The following is a 17,779-nucleotide window of genomic DNA, read 5'->3' on the forward strand; positions in this document are numbered from 1 at the left end:
CAACTATCAGGACGTTTTTTTTCTCACACTTTTACAGTGTTAATGTCATCAGCTGTTAAACAATATGATACAAAACACAGGAAAAACTGAATTTTGAATGCACTGGGCCTTTAATAATTCTGTAATACTTCCAATTTTATTTTTGTCTTCTCAGTAAGTACATTTTATTGACTATGATGTTAATTATTTTGATGTGGGGTGGGCAATTAGGCATGTTTTGGCGCTTACAAAAACTTTGATAACCGACCCTGCCACGAGGACATATGAATGTCATGGATAGGTTACTCAAGTCATGTGATCCATTTGTTGCGAAAGCACACGCGAGGGAATGGCGCTGTATACTGCTGCTGTTATTGTTGCTTTTTTACATTTAGCCAATTTAACACCCTTATTTTTACCTGAAGGTAAGCATAACTCGCCTAATCTGTTTGTTGTTGATATCCCGCTACTCTTTCACACGCACAAATCGACGTGTGGCGGAAGAAACAAAGTAAAAGTCAAGTGCAACAAGCCATGCAGTGCACTGCTGATGAAAGCGGCTTTTGTGTCGACCGTTAACTACATAAATTATGTTTCTGATCTTGATTTGGGCAGTTAACCAGACTGTATTTAAAAAGCCTAATGAAATAAGAAATAAGATAATTAGGCTACCGAAATGAATAGCCTGTTATAGCTTATTACATTGCATAAGACATGCAACAGTGAAACGACGGTGACACATGCTATAGCCTACAATGTTGTCATTGCACAAAACAGATGACCGTTTCAAACTTGTAACAATGTGACCATCAAAATCATAGGTCTTGTTTTGATTATTTTTTATTTGTTTGTTTTTTAAGAGGAATATCACTTCAAACAATGGATGTTACAGGTATGTGAAACTGTAAAGGCTGGAATGTAAATCCATGATATGTGTTATTTTTTAGGAAAGCAGATGACATACAGTAGGCTACATACCAGAGTTACTGTACACACAGTCATCTTTTTCCTAATTGTAAGAAATTAAAGCAGTAGGCCAAGACCTTCCTCAAATGTATTTGCTTGTCAGTATGAGTTTGTCATCCTTTGTAGACTGACTGTAGCCTATACCTGTTTTTGTTATTACAGTATAATAAAGTCTATGATCTGGAGGAGTATTACCATCGCCTAGACATTTTCACCAGGCATAAGAGGAGAATCGACCATCATAATGCGGGGAAGCACACATTCTCAAGTAGGCTATGCATTTTATTTATTTTAAACTATTTGTCAATTTCTTCCTGTTTTCCCAGTCACAACATAACTTCCAATGTATTCATAATGTAGCTTTATATACGTACATGTATGATGTCTTACAACTCTTTTAACTTTCCTTTTCCCAGTGGGACTGAATCAGTTTTCTGACATGAGCTTTGCAGAGTTTAGGAAGACTTTCCTCCTGACTGAACCTCAGGTAACGCTGTGAAATGTAATTACTCAAATGTGATCCTGTAGTTAACCCCAATTTAAGTCTACGAGCTTCCCTGATAAAAGATAGCCTAATCAATAGTAACTGTTCTTACATTTATCTTCATCAGAACTGCTCTGCCACCAAAGGGAGTCACATCAGCAGCCATGGGCCATATCCTGATTCTGTGGACTGGAGAGAGAAGGGAAACTATGTGTCACCTGTCAAATACCAGGTACAACGTTTCCCTTACAGGCTAAATATAGAACACCTTCCTAATGTTGAGTTGCGCACACTGATTGAAGTGGATTTAACAAGTGACATCAATAAGGGATCATAGCTTTCACCTGGATTCACCTGGTCAGTCTATGTCATGGAAAGAGCAGGTGTTCCTAATGTTTTCTACTCTGTGTATATTCACAACCACATGACCAAGTCCATTTCTGATGGACTGGCTGTTGGGGGGCGAGTGAAAAAGATAAAAGCAGCTATACATTTATGACTGTGCTGTGTTGATATCATGTTGGCTGAGTGTGCTATTGTTGTGTCCTAAGGGTCACTGTGGAAGCTGCTGGACCTTCTCCACTACCGGCTGTCTGGAGTCTGTGACAGCTATAGCTACTGGAAAACTCCCACTTCTGGTGAGAACCAGCCCTATTTTGCTTGTATTTTCTACTGTGCCACACTATGTTTCACCCTGTTTTTGGCAGTCAACCTACTATGTTCCCCTGTATGGTTTAGTCTGAAGTGGTACAATAGAAATAAATGGGTTACAGTAGTTGAATTGGTTGTTGAATGGTTGTTGGTAATAGCCTTATTTCTGTGATTTATCATTCTATGTTTTCCAGTCTGAGCAGCAACTGGTGGACTGTGCTCAAGACTTCAACAATCACGGATGTATGGGGTTGGTAGCCTACCATCTTAAAATCACATGAGCTTATCACTCCTGTCCTGCATGTGACTTCTATGCCTCCTGATACATACTGTAGCTATCTGTCTACAAAAACATCATTCAGATACTGTAATTGATTGGTTTCAGGGGACTCCCAAGCCAGGCGTTTGAGTATGTTAAATACAACAATGGACTCATGACCGAAGATGACTATCCTTACACGGGACATGTATGTATTTATAATTTGTTCTTAGTGTAAAAAAGGAAAACGGTAATAACACAAGTAACAGTGTTATACTTAAGCAATAATGCACAAGGGGGTGTGGTATATGGCTAAGGGCTTTTCTTTTGCACGACGCAACGCGGAGTGCCTGGATACAGCCCTTAGCCGTGGTATATTGGCCATATACCACAAACCCCAGAGGTGCCTTATTGCTATTATAAACTAGTTACCAATGTAATTAGAGCATTAAAAATACATGTTTTGTCATGCCCGTGGTATACGGTCTGATATACCACGGCTGTCAGTCAATCAGCATTCAGGGCTTGAACCACCCAGTTTATAATAGTATTTCATCCTTATTACTCACTTGTTTGGATTACTCACTATATACTTTTTTTATCCCAATTCCTTTTTTTAGGATGGCTCTTGCAATTTCAAGCCCGAGTTGGCAGCTGCCTTCGTGAAAGATGTTGTCAACATAACAAGTGTGAGAGACTAAAACGAAATGTTTTACAACCTCTGCATCTGACCTACACATTGTTTTCTTGTTCGGCAATTGGTATGTTGTTCTGTCTTCCCCCCTATAACAGTATGATGAAAAGGGCATGGTTGATGCTGTGGCCAGACTGAACCCAGTCAGCTTTGGCTATGAAGTGACCAATGACTTCATCCACTACAAAGATGGTGTGTACAGCAGGTGAGAGTAAGCCCAGTACACTCTTGTTGCCCAGTACACTCGTGTTCCTTATCACTCCCACTTGACGATAAATGTTGGGTGGCAGGATTAAGGAGCTTTGTGGGAATTGAATTGTGGACCTCTAAATCTTATCAAATAATGTGTGGAAGGTAGAAGACTGTACTTATGAGCCATACAATGTTGCCGTAGAAGACTTTCATGAGCTGTAAAGCTCCTTGCCGTTCACATAATGTATACAAACTGCAAATTTGACCATCTATTACAATTAATTAACTTATGTCCTCCCTGTGTTTTCATTTATAATGCATTCTTTGTTTGTACTAGCACTACATGTAAGAACACTACAGACAATGTGAACCATGCTGTACTGGCAGTGGGATATGGTGAAGAGAATAGCACTCCATATTGGATCGTGAAAAACTCCTGGGGCACCAACTGGGGAATGGATGGGTAAATACATAAAAAAATATTGAGTGCGGTCAAACTTACTTTTTTTTACTAATGATAACTATATAGATGCTTCATGAACACAGATCAGCTATTGAACACCCAGACATTGTAGGACACGTATACTGCAAGAGAGCTGTCTATCTCCTGTTACTTTTAGAGTCTTAATAGTTTTGAGGGAGCGTGCAATTGGCATGCTGACAGCAGGAATGTCCACCGGAGCTGTTGCCAGAGAATTTGGCAGTACGTCTAACCGGCCTCCCAACTGCAGACCACGTGTATGGTGTTGTGTGGGTGAGCGGTTTGCTGATGTCAACATTGTGAACAGAATGCCCCATGGTGGCGGTGGGGTTATGGTATGAGCAGGCATAAGCTATGGACAATGAACACAATTGCATTTTATCGATGGCAATTTGAATGCACAGAGATACCATGACGAGATCCTGAGGCCCATTCATCCGCCGCCATCAACTCATGTTTCAGCATGATAATGCATGGCCCCATGTCGCAAGGATCTGTACACAATTCCTGGAAAATGTCCCAGTTTTTCCATGGCATGCATACTCACCAGACATGTCACCCATTGAGCATGTTTGGGTTGCTCTGGATCGACATGTACGACAGCGTGTTCCAGTTCCCACCAATATCCAGCAACTGTGTTCCAGTTCCCACCAATATCCAGCAACTTTTCACAGCCAATGTAGAGGAGTGGGACAACATTCCACAGGCCACAGTCAACAGCCTGATCAACTCTATGCGAAGGAGATGTGCCGCGCTGCATGAGGCAAATGGTGGTCACACCAGATACTGACTGGTTTTCTGATCCACGCCCCTACTTTAAAAAAATAAGGTATCTGTGACCAACAGATGCATATCTGTATTCCCAGTCATGTGAAATCCATAGATTAGGGCCTAATGAATTTATTTCAATTGACTGATTTCCTTATACGAACTATAACTCAGTAAAATCTTTTAAATTGTTGCATGTTGCATTTATATATTTGTTCGGTATAGCTTACAAAATCTGTTTTGTTTTGTATTTCCTCCTCAGATATTTCCTAATAGAACGAGGGAGGAACATGTGTGGACTGGCAGCCTGCTCCTCTTATCCTCTCCCGCTGGTGTGATGTAACGGGAACTCAGAAGAGAAGAAGAGAACGCTGCAGTCAGTCTTCAGCTACAGTATGAGAAGTCAGGATAAACTGGATAATTTTTCTCAGTGGGAGGACAGGAGTGGGCATCTCTTTGTTATTTGCATGGACATGTTTTTAAGAACTGTAGTTATACTGTTACAATGTGAGTTTTACATTTGCCAAGTGACTTATGTTTACTTAATTATAAATTGATCGTTTTCTGAAGGATTGTACTGTATATGGTATGGCTAATGGTTGTGGGTGGTCATGGTTAGTTAGTAGGCAATGACTGGGTAGTGAGAGTCTTTGAATCATGTGCTTATGTAGCACAAAAAAAGTCTGTTCTTAAGAGATCTCCAAAGCCATTGGCACATGAAAAGCTAAATGATATTGATCCCTGGTTCATATTTTATAAATAAAGTGTCCCAAGTGAAGCGTCTGCTGTTATAGAAAAAGCATGGGATAGGATAAAGTAATCCTTCTACCCCCCCAAAAAAAAAACTTTGTAAAGTGGTTATCCCACTGGCTATAAGGTGAATGCACCTATTTGTAAGTCGCTCTGGATAAGAGCGTCTGCTAAATGACGTAAATGTAAATGTAAGCATAGTAACCAATCAGCTGCTGTGAATTATCTTGCACAACACAGGGGGAGGGGCTTGTTACAAAACACCATCGTGGCGGGAGATGCATCAACCAAGAAGACTCGAGAAAAGAAACACAGCTGTTCGGACCTAGCTCGCAAGCTAAGTATTTGCGACTCCGTTTGCCTGATTGATTCGTAAGAACCAAAACATCCGAACGCGTTTGTGAAATTGCACTACAAGTTGCAGGGAAGATTAAGGACCATCGCTTATACAGCTATCCATACACAACCACCCTTGAAATATTGCTAGTAAGTCACAAGTTGTTTCCATTAACTTGTCCAGTGATTTTTGTTAACATTTAGAGTTCGTGTAGAAAATAGATGCGACAATTGCCTGCTAGGGTGAGTTTCCATTTAACTATCTTGTCGATTAAAACAGCTGGACGCAATGACTTCACACCTATAACGTTGAAGCGTTTCCGTTACCCATTTAGGCAAATTGCGTATTAATAAATTGGCGATGTCCCAGGTAGCCCGCGAAAACCAGCATGGATATAATGCAATAATTGACTTAATATTTGCCATATTCTAATAAATCGTCCATGCCATGGTGAAACTTGCACTCCTGTAGATCTGAAATAATTTGATTGTGAAACTTGCCAGCCAACCAAGAAAAGCAAGGCAAATCCTCGTCCTACAAAGAAAATAAAAAAATATTAGTAAAGTTTTAAAAAATGATTTTGCAAGACGTAGGCATTTAGAATTAATTGTGGAGTGGAGCTTTATAGTTACGCGGTGACATGGATCACGTGCACCGCGTACCTTCAAAATGATTCCGTAATCTAATCTATTCGAAAAACACCGGTTCCATCAGATTTGTTGCAATTAAGAAAGTTAGACAGAAGAAAAATCCACCCCTGTCGACAGGATGAAAATGTTTATCTTTAGAAAATGTCTCCCATCTTCCGTTTCCATTACACTTTTTTTTGTTGCGACATTGCTTTTGTCGAATACCTGTGTCAATGTTAACCTACCTAGCTACTGATATAGCTAGCTACCCCATTCAGAGGTAACTGCTTTAGCGCCTATTGACGATAGTAGTATCTTCGGACAGGTGGTTTTGTTATGAGCCCCAACGCTTGCTCTAAACATTAACACTCATCGCTTGTGGTACGTTTTTGGAAACACAAGGAACCTATCTTTCATATCAGCGAGAAAATAATAAAAAAAGTTAAATTACTACACACCTTCATAGGGTTAGTATTCCCACACCGCCATATCTCCATGTTACATAGCTTGTTTATGGAAGACAGGTGGACAACAGTGGGCGAATGTATTGGCTGAAACCCCTACATACAGAGAAGGGTTTTCAAGAGCTCTTGAAAATCCTTCTCAGTATTTAGGGTTTTCAGCGGTTACATTCGAAGATAATATCGTCAATAGGCGCTAAAGCAATTAGCGTCTATGAATGGGGTAAGATATACTGTAGCTAGCCAGTAACAAACCAATCATAATTTCATTGTACAAACAGTGGGTTAGTTCGTTTTGCATGGCCTGGTGGGGTTTGCCTTTGGTGGTTGATCATCATGTCATTCTGGTCATGCGCGCAGCGACCGTAGCTAGTTCGTTAGCTAAGCTAGCCAGTAACTCATCCAGTATGTGTTGACGTCATTTCACATAATTCGTTTTTGGACGGAAACTGCAGAGATCGGTAAGAAATAGCAATTCTGTAGCCAAATATCTTATTCATAAATGTTATGTTTTTAAGCATTACATGACCTGGTATGATGGTGAATTGACCTTTATGACTTTGTGGCTGTGGTAACTAGTGACCACCGTCTATTCGCGGTTTCCACTTGCTTCTATAGCCACAAAGTTAGATTCCAGTCAAAGTCAGATTCAACATTTACATTTTACATTTACCTCATTTAGCAGACGCTCTTATCCAGAGCAACTTACAAATTGGTGCATTCACCTTATAGCCAGTGGGATAACCACTTTACAATATTATTATTATTTTATTTTTTGGGTGGGGTGGGGTAAGGGGGGTAGAAGGATTACTTTATCCTATCCCAGGTATTCCTTAAAGAGGTGGGGTTTCAAGTGTCTCCGGAAGGTGGTGAGTGACTCCGCTATCCTGGCGTTGTGAGGGAGCTTGTTCCACCATTGTGCCAGAGCAGCGAACAGTTTTGACTGGGCTGAGCGGGAACTGTGCTTCCGCAGAGGTAGTGGGGCCAGCAGGCCAGAGGTGGATGAACGCAATGCCCTCGTTTGGGTGTAGGGATGGATCAGAGCCTGAAGGTACGGAGGTGCTGTTCCCCTCACAGCTCCGTAGGCAAGCACCATGGTCTTGTAGCAGATGCGAGCTTCAACTGGAAGCCAGTGGAGTGTGCGGAGGAGCGTGGTGACGTGAGAGAACTTGGGAAGGTTGAACACCAGACGGGCTGCGGCATTCTGGATGAGTTATAGGGGTTTAATGGCACAGGCAGGGAGCCCAGCAAACAGCGAGTTGCAGTAATCCAGACGGGAGATGACAAGTGCCTGGATTAGGACCTGTGCCGCTTCCTGTGTAAGGCAGGGTCGTACTCTGCGAATGTTGTAGAGCATAAACCTACAGGATCGGGTCACCGCCTTGATGTTAGCGGAGAACGACAGGGTGTTGTCCAGGGTCACGCCAAGGCTCTTTGCACTCTGGGAGGAGGACACAACGGAGTTGTCAACCGTGATGGCAAGATCATGGAACGGGCAGTCCTTTTTTTTAATGGAACGAGCAGCTCTGTCTTGCCGAGGTTCTGCTTGAGGTGGAGATCCGTCAGCCACACTGATATGTCTGCCAGAGATGCGATTCGCCACCTGGTTATCAGAAGGGGGAAAGGAGAAAATTAGTTGTGTGTCGTCTGCGTAGCAATGATAGGAGAGACCATATAAGGATATGACAGAGCCAAGTGACTTGGTGTATAGCGAGAATAGGAGAGGGCCTAGAACTGAGCCCTGGGGGACACCAGTGGTGAGAGCACGTAGTGCGGAGACAGATTCTCGCCACGCCACTTGGTAGGAGCGACCTGTCAGGTAGGACGCAATCCAAGAGTGAGCCGTGCCGGAGATGCCCAACTCGGAGAGGGTGGAGAGGAGGATCTGATGGTTCACAGTATCAAAGGCAGCAGACAGGTCTAGAAGGACAAGAGCAGAGGAGAGAGAGTTAGCTTTAGCAGTGTGGAGAGCCTCCGTGACACAGAGAAGAGCAGTCTCAGTTGAATGACCAGTCTTGAAACCTGACTGGTTTGGATCAAGAAGGTCATTCTGAGAGAGATAGCAAGAGAGTTGGCTAAAGACGGCACGCTCAAGAGTTTTGGAGAGAAAAGAAAGAAGGGATACTGGTCTGTAGTTGTTGACATCGGAGGGATCGAGAGTAGGTTTTTTGAGAAGGGGTGCAACTCTCGCTCTCTTGAAGATGGAAGGGACATAGCCAGCGGTCAAGGATGAGTTGATGAGCAAGGTGAGGTAAGGGAGAAGGTCTCCGGAAATGGTCTGGAGAAGAGAGGAGGGGATAGGGTCAAGCGGGCAGGTTGTTGGGCGGCCGGCCGTCACAAGTCGCAAGATTTCATCTGGAGAGAGAGGGGAGAAAGAAGTCAAAGCATAGGGTAGGGCAGTGTGAGCAGGACCAGCAGTGTCATTTGACTTAACAAACGAGGATCGGATGTCGTCAACCTTTTCAAAATGGTTGATGAAGTCATCCACAGAGAGGGAGGAAGGGCGAGGGGGAGGAGGTTTCAGCAGGGAGGAGAAGGTGGCAAAGAGCTTCCTAGGGTTAGAGGCAGATGCTTGGAATTTAGAGTGGTAGAAAGTGGCGTTAGCAGCAGAAACAGAGGAAGAAAATGTAGAGAGGAGGGAGTGAAAAGATGCCAGGTCCGCAGGGAGTCTAGTTTTCCTCCATTTCCGCTCGGCTGCCCGGAGCCCTGTTCTGTGAGCTCGCAATGAGTCGTCAAGCCACAGAGCAGGAGGGGAGGACCAAGCCGGCCGGAAGGATAGGGGACATAGAGAGTCAAAGGATGCAGAAAGGGAGGAGAGGAGGGTTGAGGAGGCAGAATCAGGAGATTGGAGGGAGAAGGATTGAGCAGAGGGAAGAGATGATAGGATGGAAGAGGAGAGAGTAGCGGGAGAGAGAGAGCGAAGGTTGCGACGGCGCATTACCATCTGAGTAGGGGCAGAGTGAGTAGTGTTGGAGGAGAGCGAGAGAGAAAAGGATACAAAGTAGTGGTCGGAGACTTGGAGGGGAGTTGCAGTGAGATTAGTAGAAGAACAGCATCTAGTAAAGATGAGGTCAAGCGTATTGCCTGCCTTGTGAGTAGGGGGGGACGGTGAGAGGGTGAGGTCAAAAGAGGAGAGGAGTGGAAAGAAGGAGGCAGAGAGAAATTAGTCAAAGGTAGACTTAATGAGGTTAAAGTCACCCAGAACTGTGAGGGGTGAGCCATCCTCAGGAAAGGAATTTATCAAGGCGTCAAGCTCATTGATGAACTCTCCAAGGGAACCTGGAGGGCGATTAAATGACAAGGATGTTAAGCTTGAATGGGCTAGTGACTGTGACAGCATGGAATAGACAGATGGGTCAGGGGGAAAAGAGAGAATGTCCACTTGGGAGAGATGAGGATTCCTGTGCCACCACCCCGCTGACCAGATGCTCTCGGGGTATGCGAGAACACATGGTCAGACAAGGAGAGAGCAGTAGGAGTAGCAGTCATTGATGCAAGGCCTAGAATGACTTGTGCATGCATGGAACACAGACTGTGCACTCATATTTTATTTTCTATTGTACTCTCCTTTGTTCTCCATAAAATGTGTTATTATTTATTCAATTAAGAGAAATGCATGGTCCATGTACATTGGCTCAGTGCCTTTTTTGCATACAGATTACTATGCAACCACTTTTGTTCTTTAGCAATGTTGTCACAAATGTGCACTTTATTATATTTTTGTAAAAAGAGAAACCATTCATTTTTTAAATACTTTTTGTTGTACTCATTTCTTAAATTTCTTTGAAGCAGCATGACAAATAGTAATAGCCTACTTACTACTATAGCTCAGCCTGTAAAATGCACATTTTCACAGTCAAAATAAAGTTGTTTGTAATTCATTAAAATGTGTCTGATTGGTCTCATTTAATAGTAGTCCTGAAAACATTTGATATAAAACCATGTATCCCAAATCATAATATGGACAATGGTAAGTTTGTTACTATGCTGTACTAGAGCTCCGATAAATGACAATATCTATTCTATCAGGACCTTTCCCACTTAGGACATTTGTGTGACTGGACCTTCTGAAATTGTATTTGAATACCCCTGCTATAGAAGCTAGTGATGACCCATCTTCATCATCTTCATCTCTGCTAGCGCTCATGCAAGATTTGGTTCCAGGTTCTGAGATGACCTGTTATCCAATCACATTACTGTAGTATTCTAAATTCCCCGCCCATGTGCACCTGAAGTTTCCTTGCACACCTAGCTAGCATTCTTTCCCGGACCGCCAGCATTGTAGGAGCTAGCTAGCTGTCTAGCTGAAGATACCACTGTGCTAAATGTATGATAAATTATAGACCTGTTTAAGTCATTACCAAATTGAAAAGCATCCCAACATTAATTGCAGGAAATGAAGCCAGCGGACACTGAGAATGGTGTCCCTGTACGCCGTTCAGCAAAAGAGGGGTGCAAACCCAAGACATTCGCCCCAGATGAGGTAATGGTACCTAAGCCCAGCTTCAAAGACAATCAAGGAACAAAAAGAAAGGTACGTGTGTCCACCCATATGATGACCACTGTTCCATGATGCAATTCCAAAGTGCAAGTTCAATGCAAATCTGTGTATAATGGGCTATAACAGGGCTATGCTAGTAATTTTACAATTAAATGCAATTTGTCTCAGAGAAAAGCACTTCCTTTGAAAGTGGAAGGAAGAATTGAAAAAGTAAAAGAGAAGAAGAAAGTCGAAGATGAAGACAAGGATGTAAGTGGTCATTACAGAACAGTATTTAGGCCAAATGACCTAGCATTGTACTCATATGGTCTAGATTACAATATTATAGAGACATGCCAGGGTCATGTTTCATTAGGCACCAAACGGAAGAAAACCAATTGTATTGTCATATTGAAACCGGGAGAGACTACCTCAACTTGTCCATTAAAAAATGCTTGTTTTTCTTTTGGGTTGAGAAACCTTTGCTACGGCTTGTGTGTAGCGGACATGAGTCGGTCATGGTTGCTCATGGTCACGTGATGGGTAGCCCATGCCTGCGACTTCAAAATCAGTCGGCCCTAGGGCCAATAGGGAATTTCCTCTTGGTCTAATGGTCAAGATGTTGGTTTCTCCCGCGGAGACCCAGGTTCATATCCTGCATGTTACATGTGGACTAATGCAGAGGTTTTCTAACCTCTCCTCGGGGACCCCCAGCCGTTTCATGTATTTGAACTATTCCTGAGCTAGCACACCCGGTTCAACTTGTCAACAAAGGATCATGCCAATGGTCGTGTTCCCCTGCTCAGACGTTGCATGCATCAACCAATTGTTGCGTGCCACGTCATCGACTGCCGTCGGGCACCAGATAGCTATAACAACATTATGTGGTTAGCTGATATGTAAAATACCGATCCAGGCATTGTGGCATGCGTCATCAACATCTGAGCAGAGGAACACTACCCTTGTTTAGGCGATCAGGTGAGCTAGTTCAGGGCTACAACAAAACTGTGAAACGTCTGTGGGTCCAAGAGGAGAGGTTTGAAAACCACTGCACTAATGAATACAACTCTGTTGGTGACCTCACTTTACTCTTTGTTTTCACATTGCAGATACAACCTGGAGGTCTATCGACATATGAATTGGAACGGTTGGAAAATATCAGACAAAACCAAGAGTTCCTGTCCTCCATAAAACTACTTGAGGTTAGTTTATTAAAGAACAAAGTTTCAATGGTATCTACCTATGCACATTTCCCTGAAACTCCTTGTGGTGAAATGAATAACTTATTGTTTCCTCAATAGGCCAAGAAGGATTTGAAACCAGAAACACCACAGAGAGGTCTCAAGAGACAGAAACTAAAGTAATGACAGAATAAATATTTGTACAAATGACTGAAAATATATATTTTGTACAACTTACTTAAATTTTTCCTGTGTACTGTGTGTGTATGTACTTGCACTGGTCAGTCAAATTTGGTCTCAGTACAAAGTGAATGAGCTTCCGTTATACATACTTAATCCCTTTAGGACATAAGGCCCATATGAGCTTCTGTAACTAATGGCAAACAGAATGTATTTATTATGGCCAGCTTGGATAGAGAATGTCAGTGTGACTAGTTTCTGTTTCTAACACAATGTAACTAACGTCTTGGCTCACTACAGTAAGGTAGCCTGGACAGAAATACTGCCTCCTCGCACCAAGTCCTTGAGAATCCAGAAGAAAGAAGCAGAGTCACTCACCCTGCCCCCGGAACCACGCAGGATTTATTATGAAGCTGAACGTGTGAGTGACTGACCAATCGAAAAATGCGACCCGTAAGTGACTGTCCAATAGCAAAATGCGACGTGAGTAACTGACCAATAGGAAATGCTCTTATGTTAAGAAATTGTACTTCTACACTACACAAATAAAAGCCTACTTTTCGCATTTGTTCCAGTTTAATCTTGAAACGCTACTTTATTTCTCATGATAATGGTTTGTTTGTTTATGTTGATGTGTATTTACTAAAGATTGAACGGGCCAGGAAGCCAGAGGGGCCCATTAGTATGGAGCCAGTCAACATGGAGGAGGATAGTTCACTACCACCTGAGCTTCTCAAGCTGTGGACAGAGGTGGCACATTTGTTCACCATTACCTACTTTTCTCTAGCCTGGTCCCAGATCTGTTTGTGCGGTCTTGCCAACTCATTTGGCGTGACAATGACCATAGGATTTGGCAAGACCACACAAACAGATCTGGACCAGGCTAACTCTTCAGTCCTATGTTCATCATAACTGTTTACAGCTTCTCTCTTCTTCTCACTGTTCTTTTACAGTTTGTTTTATTCCACAGGACTTAATCAAAGAAGAAAAGGAGGAGTTGGATCTCAAAGAGTGAGTTTCATTTTGGATGTTAAGGGGTTTGGCCTTTTTTTCTTGGCGTTCTGTGACAAACATATATATTTGTTGTATTTAATGGACGTCCTGTACTGATTTGAATGTGAAGATGTGTAAAACCCTAACCTATGCCAGGCTGACATTACATTGGGTACGTTTCCAGGTACCGTAATACTCTGAAGAGCATGGAGCTGAGTGAGATTGGAGGAGTAGCTAAGGTGGTGAAGAGTCGTATCTTCTCTGCTGCCTTCCACCCGTGTAGCAGTTGTCTGCTCATGGCGGCTGGGGACAAGTGGGGAGGAGTGGGGCTGTGGAACCTCGTGAGTACACTCTACACACACACACACACACACACACACAGTCAAGCTGGATGCAGTAGAGTTAATGTGTGAAGTGTGACTGGGCTTATTTGTTTGTTTTTCTCAGGACTTGCCGTGTTCAAAACAACTGGGAACTCAGGAAAAAAATCCCAGTCGGAGCTAGTATTTTTTCGGAGTTCCCAGTTGTTTTGAACGCGGCAACGGCGTGCTGCTGTTTGTTTTCTCAGGACTCTGATATGGGTGACGACGGCGTGCTGCTGTTTGTTTTCTCAGGACTCTGATATGGGTGACGACGGCGTGCTGCTGTTTGAGCCACACGTCCGGCCGGTGGCCTGCATGGCGTTCTCCAGGTCACATCCTACAGACCTGTTGACCCTCAGCTACGACGGGACCCTACGGAGCACAGACGTGGAGAAATGTGTTTTTGATGAGGTACCGTGCATAATAAAACGATAATCGTAAATGCCATTTAGCAATCTTTTTTTTTTTCAAAAGCGATGCATGCATTTCGGGATGTGTGACCCCAGCGGGAATTTAACACACATATCAGACTTTAGATTCCCTGTTCTGTCTTTGTTACATTATCTCTGTCCTTTCTCCAACTAGGTGTATCGGATCAAGGATGGCTTGAGAACCTTTGACTTCCTGTCACATGACTGTTCGACGCTAGTCACCGGGGACTGGTATGGAGACGTTGCCATCGTTGACAGGCGGACTCCAGGGTAAAGTCACATCGTTTTTATTTCTCTCTGTACAAGGACTGGCCATTGTGTTTTAAGTCAAGTCAAAAAGCTAATTGCTAATGCCTTAGTAATATTGGTCTGTCTCGTTTTTACTCAGAACCTCTCATGAGTCCCTCCATAGCCTGGATACCAAGACGGTTCGCTGTGTTCACGTCCACCCTGTTCAGAAGCAGTACATCATGGTGGCTGAGAACAGGTAAAAAATGTGAATCAGTGCCATGATGTAAAATGTCAACCAATCAGGTGGACTGACGTCATTATGGCAACCAATCTCTACATTCGAGCCTTGACAATCCTATGCTTTAATAAGATTGATTTATGTATTTTGTCAAGTTTGCAAAATTATTACTTATTGCAGCCCTTGAATCTGTATGAATAGTCCTATTCAGGAAATCCACTTTCTACTTCATTGATCTTTTATGTTGCCAAAACTGATTTTCCTCTAGTATTGTGAGCATTTACGATGCTCGATGTTTGAAGGCGTCGTCGAGCGAGCCAGTCTCCCAGCTCTATGGTCACTCAAAGAGCATCTCAAGTGCCTACTTCTCTCCTGGCACTGGTAACAGAGTAGTGACCACCTGCCTAGACGACAACATCAGGTGAGTCTGTCTGCATGCTACAGTAAGACGTTAGTACATTAAAATATGTAAAGAGATGGGGGAAATTATGAAAAGATTGCTCAAGTTCAAATGAATCATTTGCCAATATGCTATCATAAAAGTGTTTTTTAAAAGTTACTGAGCTTATGGTCCAATACTTTCTTGAAACCTGAAATGTTCTACAATTACATTTACTTTGTTTTTCAGGATTTACGACACCTCGGAACTGACCTCCAGAGCTCCGCTACTGACCTCCATCAAGTAAATTAATTATACTATCACATTTTAAAAACTAAACATTGTGGAATGATCCCTACCAATAGACATCAGCCAGCAAATCCAGGATCTTTGTAGTGGCGTCTTTGTGTAGTGGTGCCATACCTATAGTTATGACACAGTTTATATCTATTGAATCCATTTCCTTTGTCCCTCTTTGCAGACATCAATTGAACACGGGGCGCTGGCTGTCCAAGCTGCAGGCGGTGTGGGACCCCAAGAGGGACGACTGCTTCGTTGTGGGCAGCATGCAGCGGCCTCGCAGAGTCCAGGTATAAGCATTCCTTTGTTCCCACGTCTATCATCTAACCTCAACAACAATAAGTAAGATCTGAGGTCGTGTTAGTATAAATGTGTAAGGTCGGTGTACAAGTTATGCATTATGTGGCTATACATGATGTGTATGATATGGGTAATGTTTAATATATTTTGAATACAGCAGCACTGAAAGTGTCCAAGACAATTTTCTCCTTTGGGACAATAAAGTATATCCTTTTCTATCCAGGTGTTCCATGAGAGTGGGAAGCTCCAGCACTCCTTCCAGGACCCAGAGATCACCACGGTGCTCTCCGTCACAGCCTTCCACCCCACCAGGAACGCTCTACTGGGGGGTAACGCCTCCGGACGACTGTACGTCTTCACCGACTGAGAGGAGGAACCTGGGCCAGTGTTCACAAAGCATCTCAGAGTAAGAGGGCTGATCTAGGATCAGGTACCCACCCTCTTATTCATTATGATTTAAAAGGCTCTCCTACTCTAAAATGCTTTATCAATACGGGCCCATAACACATGCTTAGAATAGACCAAAATAAGTTGGTATTTTTTTATTTTAATTTTTTTGTATGTTTATCTGCAAGCTGCCTTTGCTATTGTTGCACATTGTTTTCTATCAATTTGTTGATGTGTAGTTAGTTTAAATAAAGTTTATATATTTAGCTGAAGTTTAGTTTTTCATGTAGTTTATTACCTTTCATTGGCTCTATTGTGCCAGCAGCGAATTTTGTGATTGATGGTTTTATTCAAGTAAAATCGACCAGAATTCAGTTGCTACAGCCCTACAATCGAAACCAACATGGCAAAATACCAGTGCACTGAAAATGTGTCCCATATATCAGACAACTCACTCTCTCTTCTGTGCCTAGGCTAATTATTTGCTGCAGTTTTTCCTCCCATCACCAGAGTAACTCATCAACACCAAAAATAACATTACAATGTAACCCAACTCAGGTATAGGCCTACCTTAGAAGTAAGCTATGTTATTAGACTAGTAGCCTTCTGTGTTACGGTTCGGACTTAGTGAGAAGTGTGCGTCTGTGTTAGGCTGTGTGTGATGGGGGGGGGGGGTTTCAGAAATTGTTTTCAAATTGATAAAGCATGAATATTTGTTTAATATGACCACCCTACCTTAAATTATTGGGTTTAAATTACTGTAATTATGTGTTCTGTACTGGCTAATTTGCATTTTAATTAAATGTTTACTTTTATTTGAATCATCTTTGTGTTCTACATCAGCCCTGAAAAGAAAAATCAGTGGGCTTAGAGTTGAAAATGCGACGGAAACACATTTAACTAATATATTTTTTATTCAGTACATGGGAATTTAACGGCAAAAGTTATTTTTATGTGCACAACATATTTACGCACATACTTTTATCCACACGTCAATTAGATGGAAACAACTCTGATGGGAAATGTGCATATTTGTTTTTAATGCAGTTTTCTTTTTATTTATTTATGAAAATCTGTCGCCATTTGGATGGAAAACTAGCCATAGACACCCTAAAGACACTGGCAAGTGCACTAGTCCTGTGTCACTGATTATGCCTGCACATCATGGTTCACCAGCAGCACCAAACATTGGGGGTGACCAACACGTGCATATCTGTATTCCCAGTCATGTGAAATTCATAGATTAGGGCCTAATTTATTTATTTTGTGGGGATCTATTTTCTTAACTAGATGTGATGCCTAGCTTAGAAAGAATACATTAATGATTAAACATAATAGGTTTGTGCTGTACTGATAGATTGTTTAACATAACAAGCTGTGATTAATGTGAGGAACCGTTAGGGGGTAGGCTGAGACAGACTTGTGATTCACACAGACACACACACTGCCTCTTTGTTAAACCGCTCAAGGACAAACTATGTCTGAGGTTGCTGACTCAAGACAAGTTGTAAAGATAACAACTAATGCCTGGCAACAGTGAAGCGCCAAGGGGCTGGGACCAGCCTGTGCGCCATCGATAGGCTGGGTAAGTTTAAACCACGCCCAGCCTCTATCCTGACAGGCCCAGCAGGGAGCGGGAACTATCTTTGTCAGGGTATTTAAAGAA

At 42.6% G+C, this 17,779-nt stretch overlaps 2 protein-coding genes across 5 annotated transcripts; both read left to right on the forward strand.

Annotated features, from left to right (window-relative positions):
- Nucleotides 1-286: 286 nt before the first annotated feature.
- On the forward strand, nt 287-5,252 carry LOC121560399 (pro-cathepsin H). The gene is made up of 12 exons (XM_041873387.2): nt 287-404; nt 840-871; nt 1,108-1,213; nt 1,362-1,432; nt 1,557-1,661; nt 1,981-2,067; nt 2,275-2,330; nt 2,466-2,547; nt 2,960-3,028; nt 3,132-3,238; nt 3,563-3,688; nt 4,737-5,252. The coding sequence occupies exons 1-12, from the start codon at nt 329-331 to the stop codon at nt 4,810-4,812; spliced, it is 993 nt and encodes a 330-aa protein (XP_041729321.2). The 5' UTR covers nt 287-328; the 3' UTR covers nt 4,813-5,252.
- A 196-nt stretch (nt 5,253-5,448) lies between these two features.
- LOC121580057 (WD repeat-containing protein 76) lies at nt 5,449-16,519 on the forward strand. Of its 4 annotated transcripts, none has more exons than XM_045225025.1 (16): nt 5,449-5,710; nt 11,045-11,185; nt 11,321-11,401; nt 12,241-12,333; nt 12,433-12,491; nt 12,793-12,913; nt 13,141-13,242; nt 13,463-13,503; nt 13,670-13,826; nt 14,100-14,258; nt 14,433-14,548; nt 14,667-14,765; nt 15,016-15,168; nt 15,376-15,429; nt 15,608-15,716; nt 15,950-16,519. In XM_045225025.1, the coding sequence occupies exons 2-16, from the start codon at nt 11,048-11,050 to the stop codon at nt 16,091-16,093; spliced, it is 1,626 nt and encodes a 541-aa protein (XP_045080960.1). In that variant the 5' UTR covers nt 5,449-5,710; nt 11,045-11,047; the 3' UTR covers nt 16,094-16,519. The 4 variants fall into 4 exon arrangements, with proteins under 4 accessions (XP_045080960.1, XP_041751056.2, XP_045080961.1 ...); XM_041895122.2 differs by having other exon boundaries at nt 5,449-5,648; XM_045225026.1 differs by lacking the exon at nt 11,321-11,401 and having other exon boundaries at nt 5,454-5,648.
- The last annotated feature ends 1,260 nt before the right edge of the window (nt 16,520-17,779 follow it).

Source organism: Coregonus clupeaformis, chromosome 15 (assembly GCF_020615455.1).
Source record: "Coregonus clupeaformis isolate EN_2021a chromosome 15, ASM2061545v1, whole genome shotgun sequence".
Lineage (NCBI taxonomy): Eukaryota > Metazoa > Chordata > Actinopteri > Salmoniformes > Salmonidae > Coregonus > Coregonus clupeaformis.

What these genes read in the sequence shown, in the direction of transcription:
- LOC121580057 (XM_045225025.1), top strand. Translation starts at nt 11,048, where the DNA reads ATGAAGCCAGCGGACACTGAGAATGGTGTCCCTGTACGCCGTTCAGCA. An exon ending in CTCAAGAGACAGAAACTAAA is followed by an intron (nt 12,492 to 12,792) that starts GTAATGACAGAA and finishes GGCTCACTACAG; the next exon opens with TAAGGTAGCCTGGACAGAAA. An exon ending in TTTATTATGAAGCTGAACGT is followed by an intron (nt 12,914 to 13,140) that starts GTGAGTGACTGA and finishes TATTTACTAAAG; the next exon opens with ATTGAACGGGCCAGGAAGCC.
- LOC121560399 (XM_041873387.2), top strand. Translation starts at nt 329, where the DNA reads ATGGCGCTGTATACTGCTGCTGTTATTGTTGCTTTTTTACATTTAGCC. An exon ending in CTGGAAAACTCCCACTTCTG is followed by an intron (nt 2,068 to 2,274) that starts GTGAGAACCAGC and finishes TATGTTTTCCAG; the next exon opens with TCTGAGCAGCAACTGGTGGA. An exon ending in ACTATCCTTACACGGGACAT is followed by an intron (nt 2,548 to 2,959) that starts GTATGTATTTAT and finishes TCCTTTTTTTAG; the next exon opens with GATGGCTCTTGCAATTTCAA.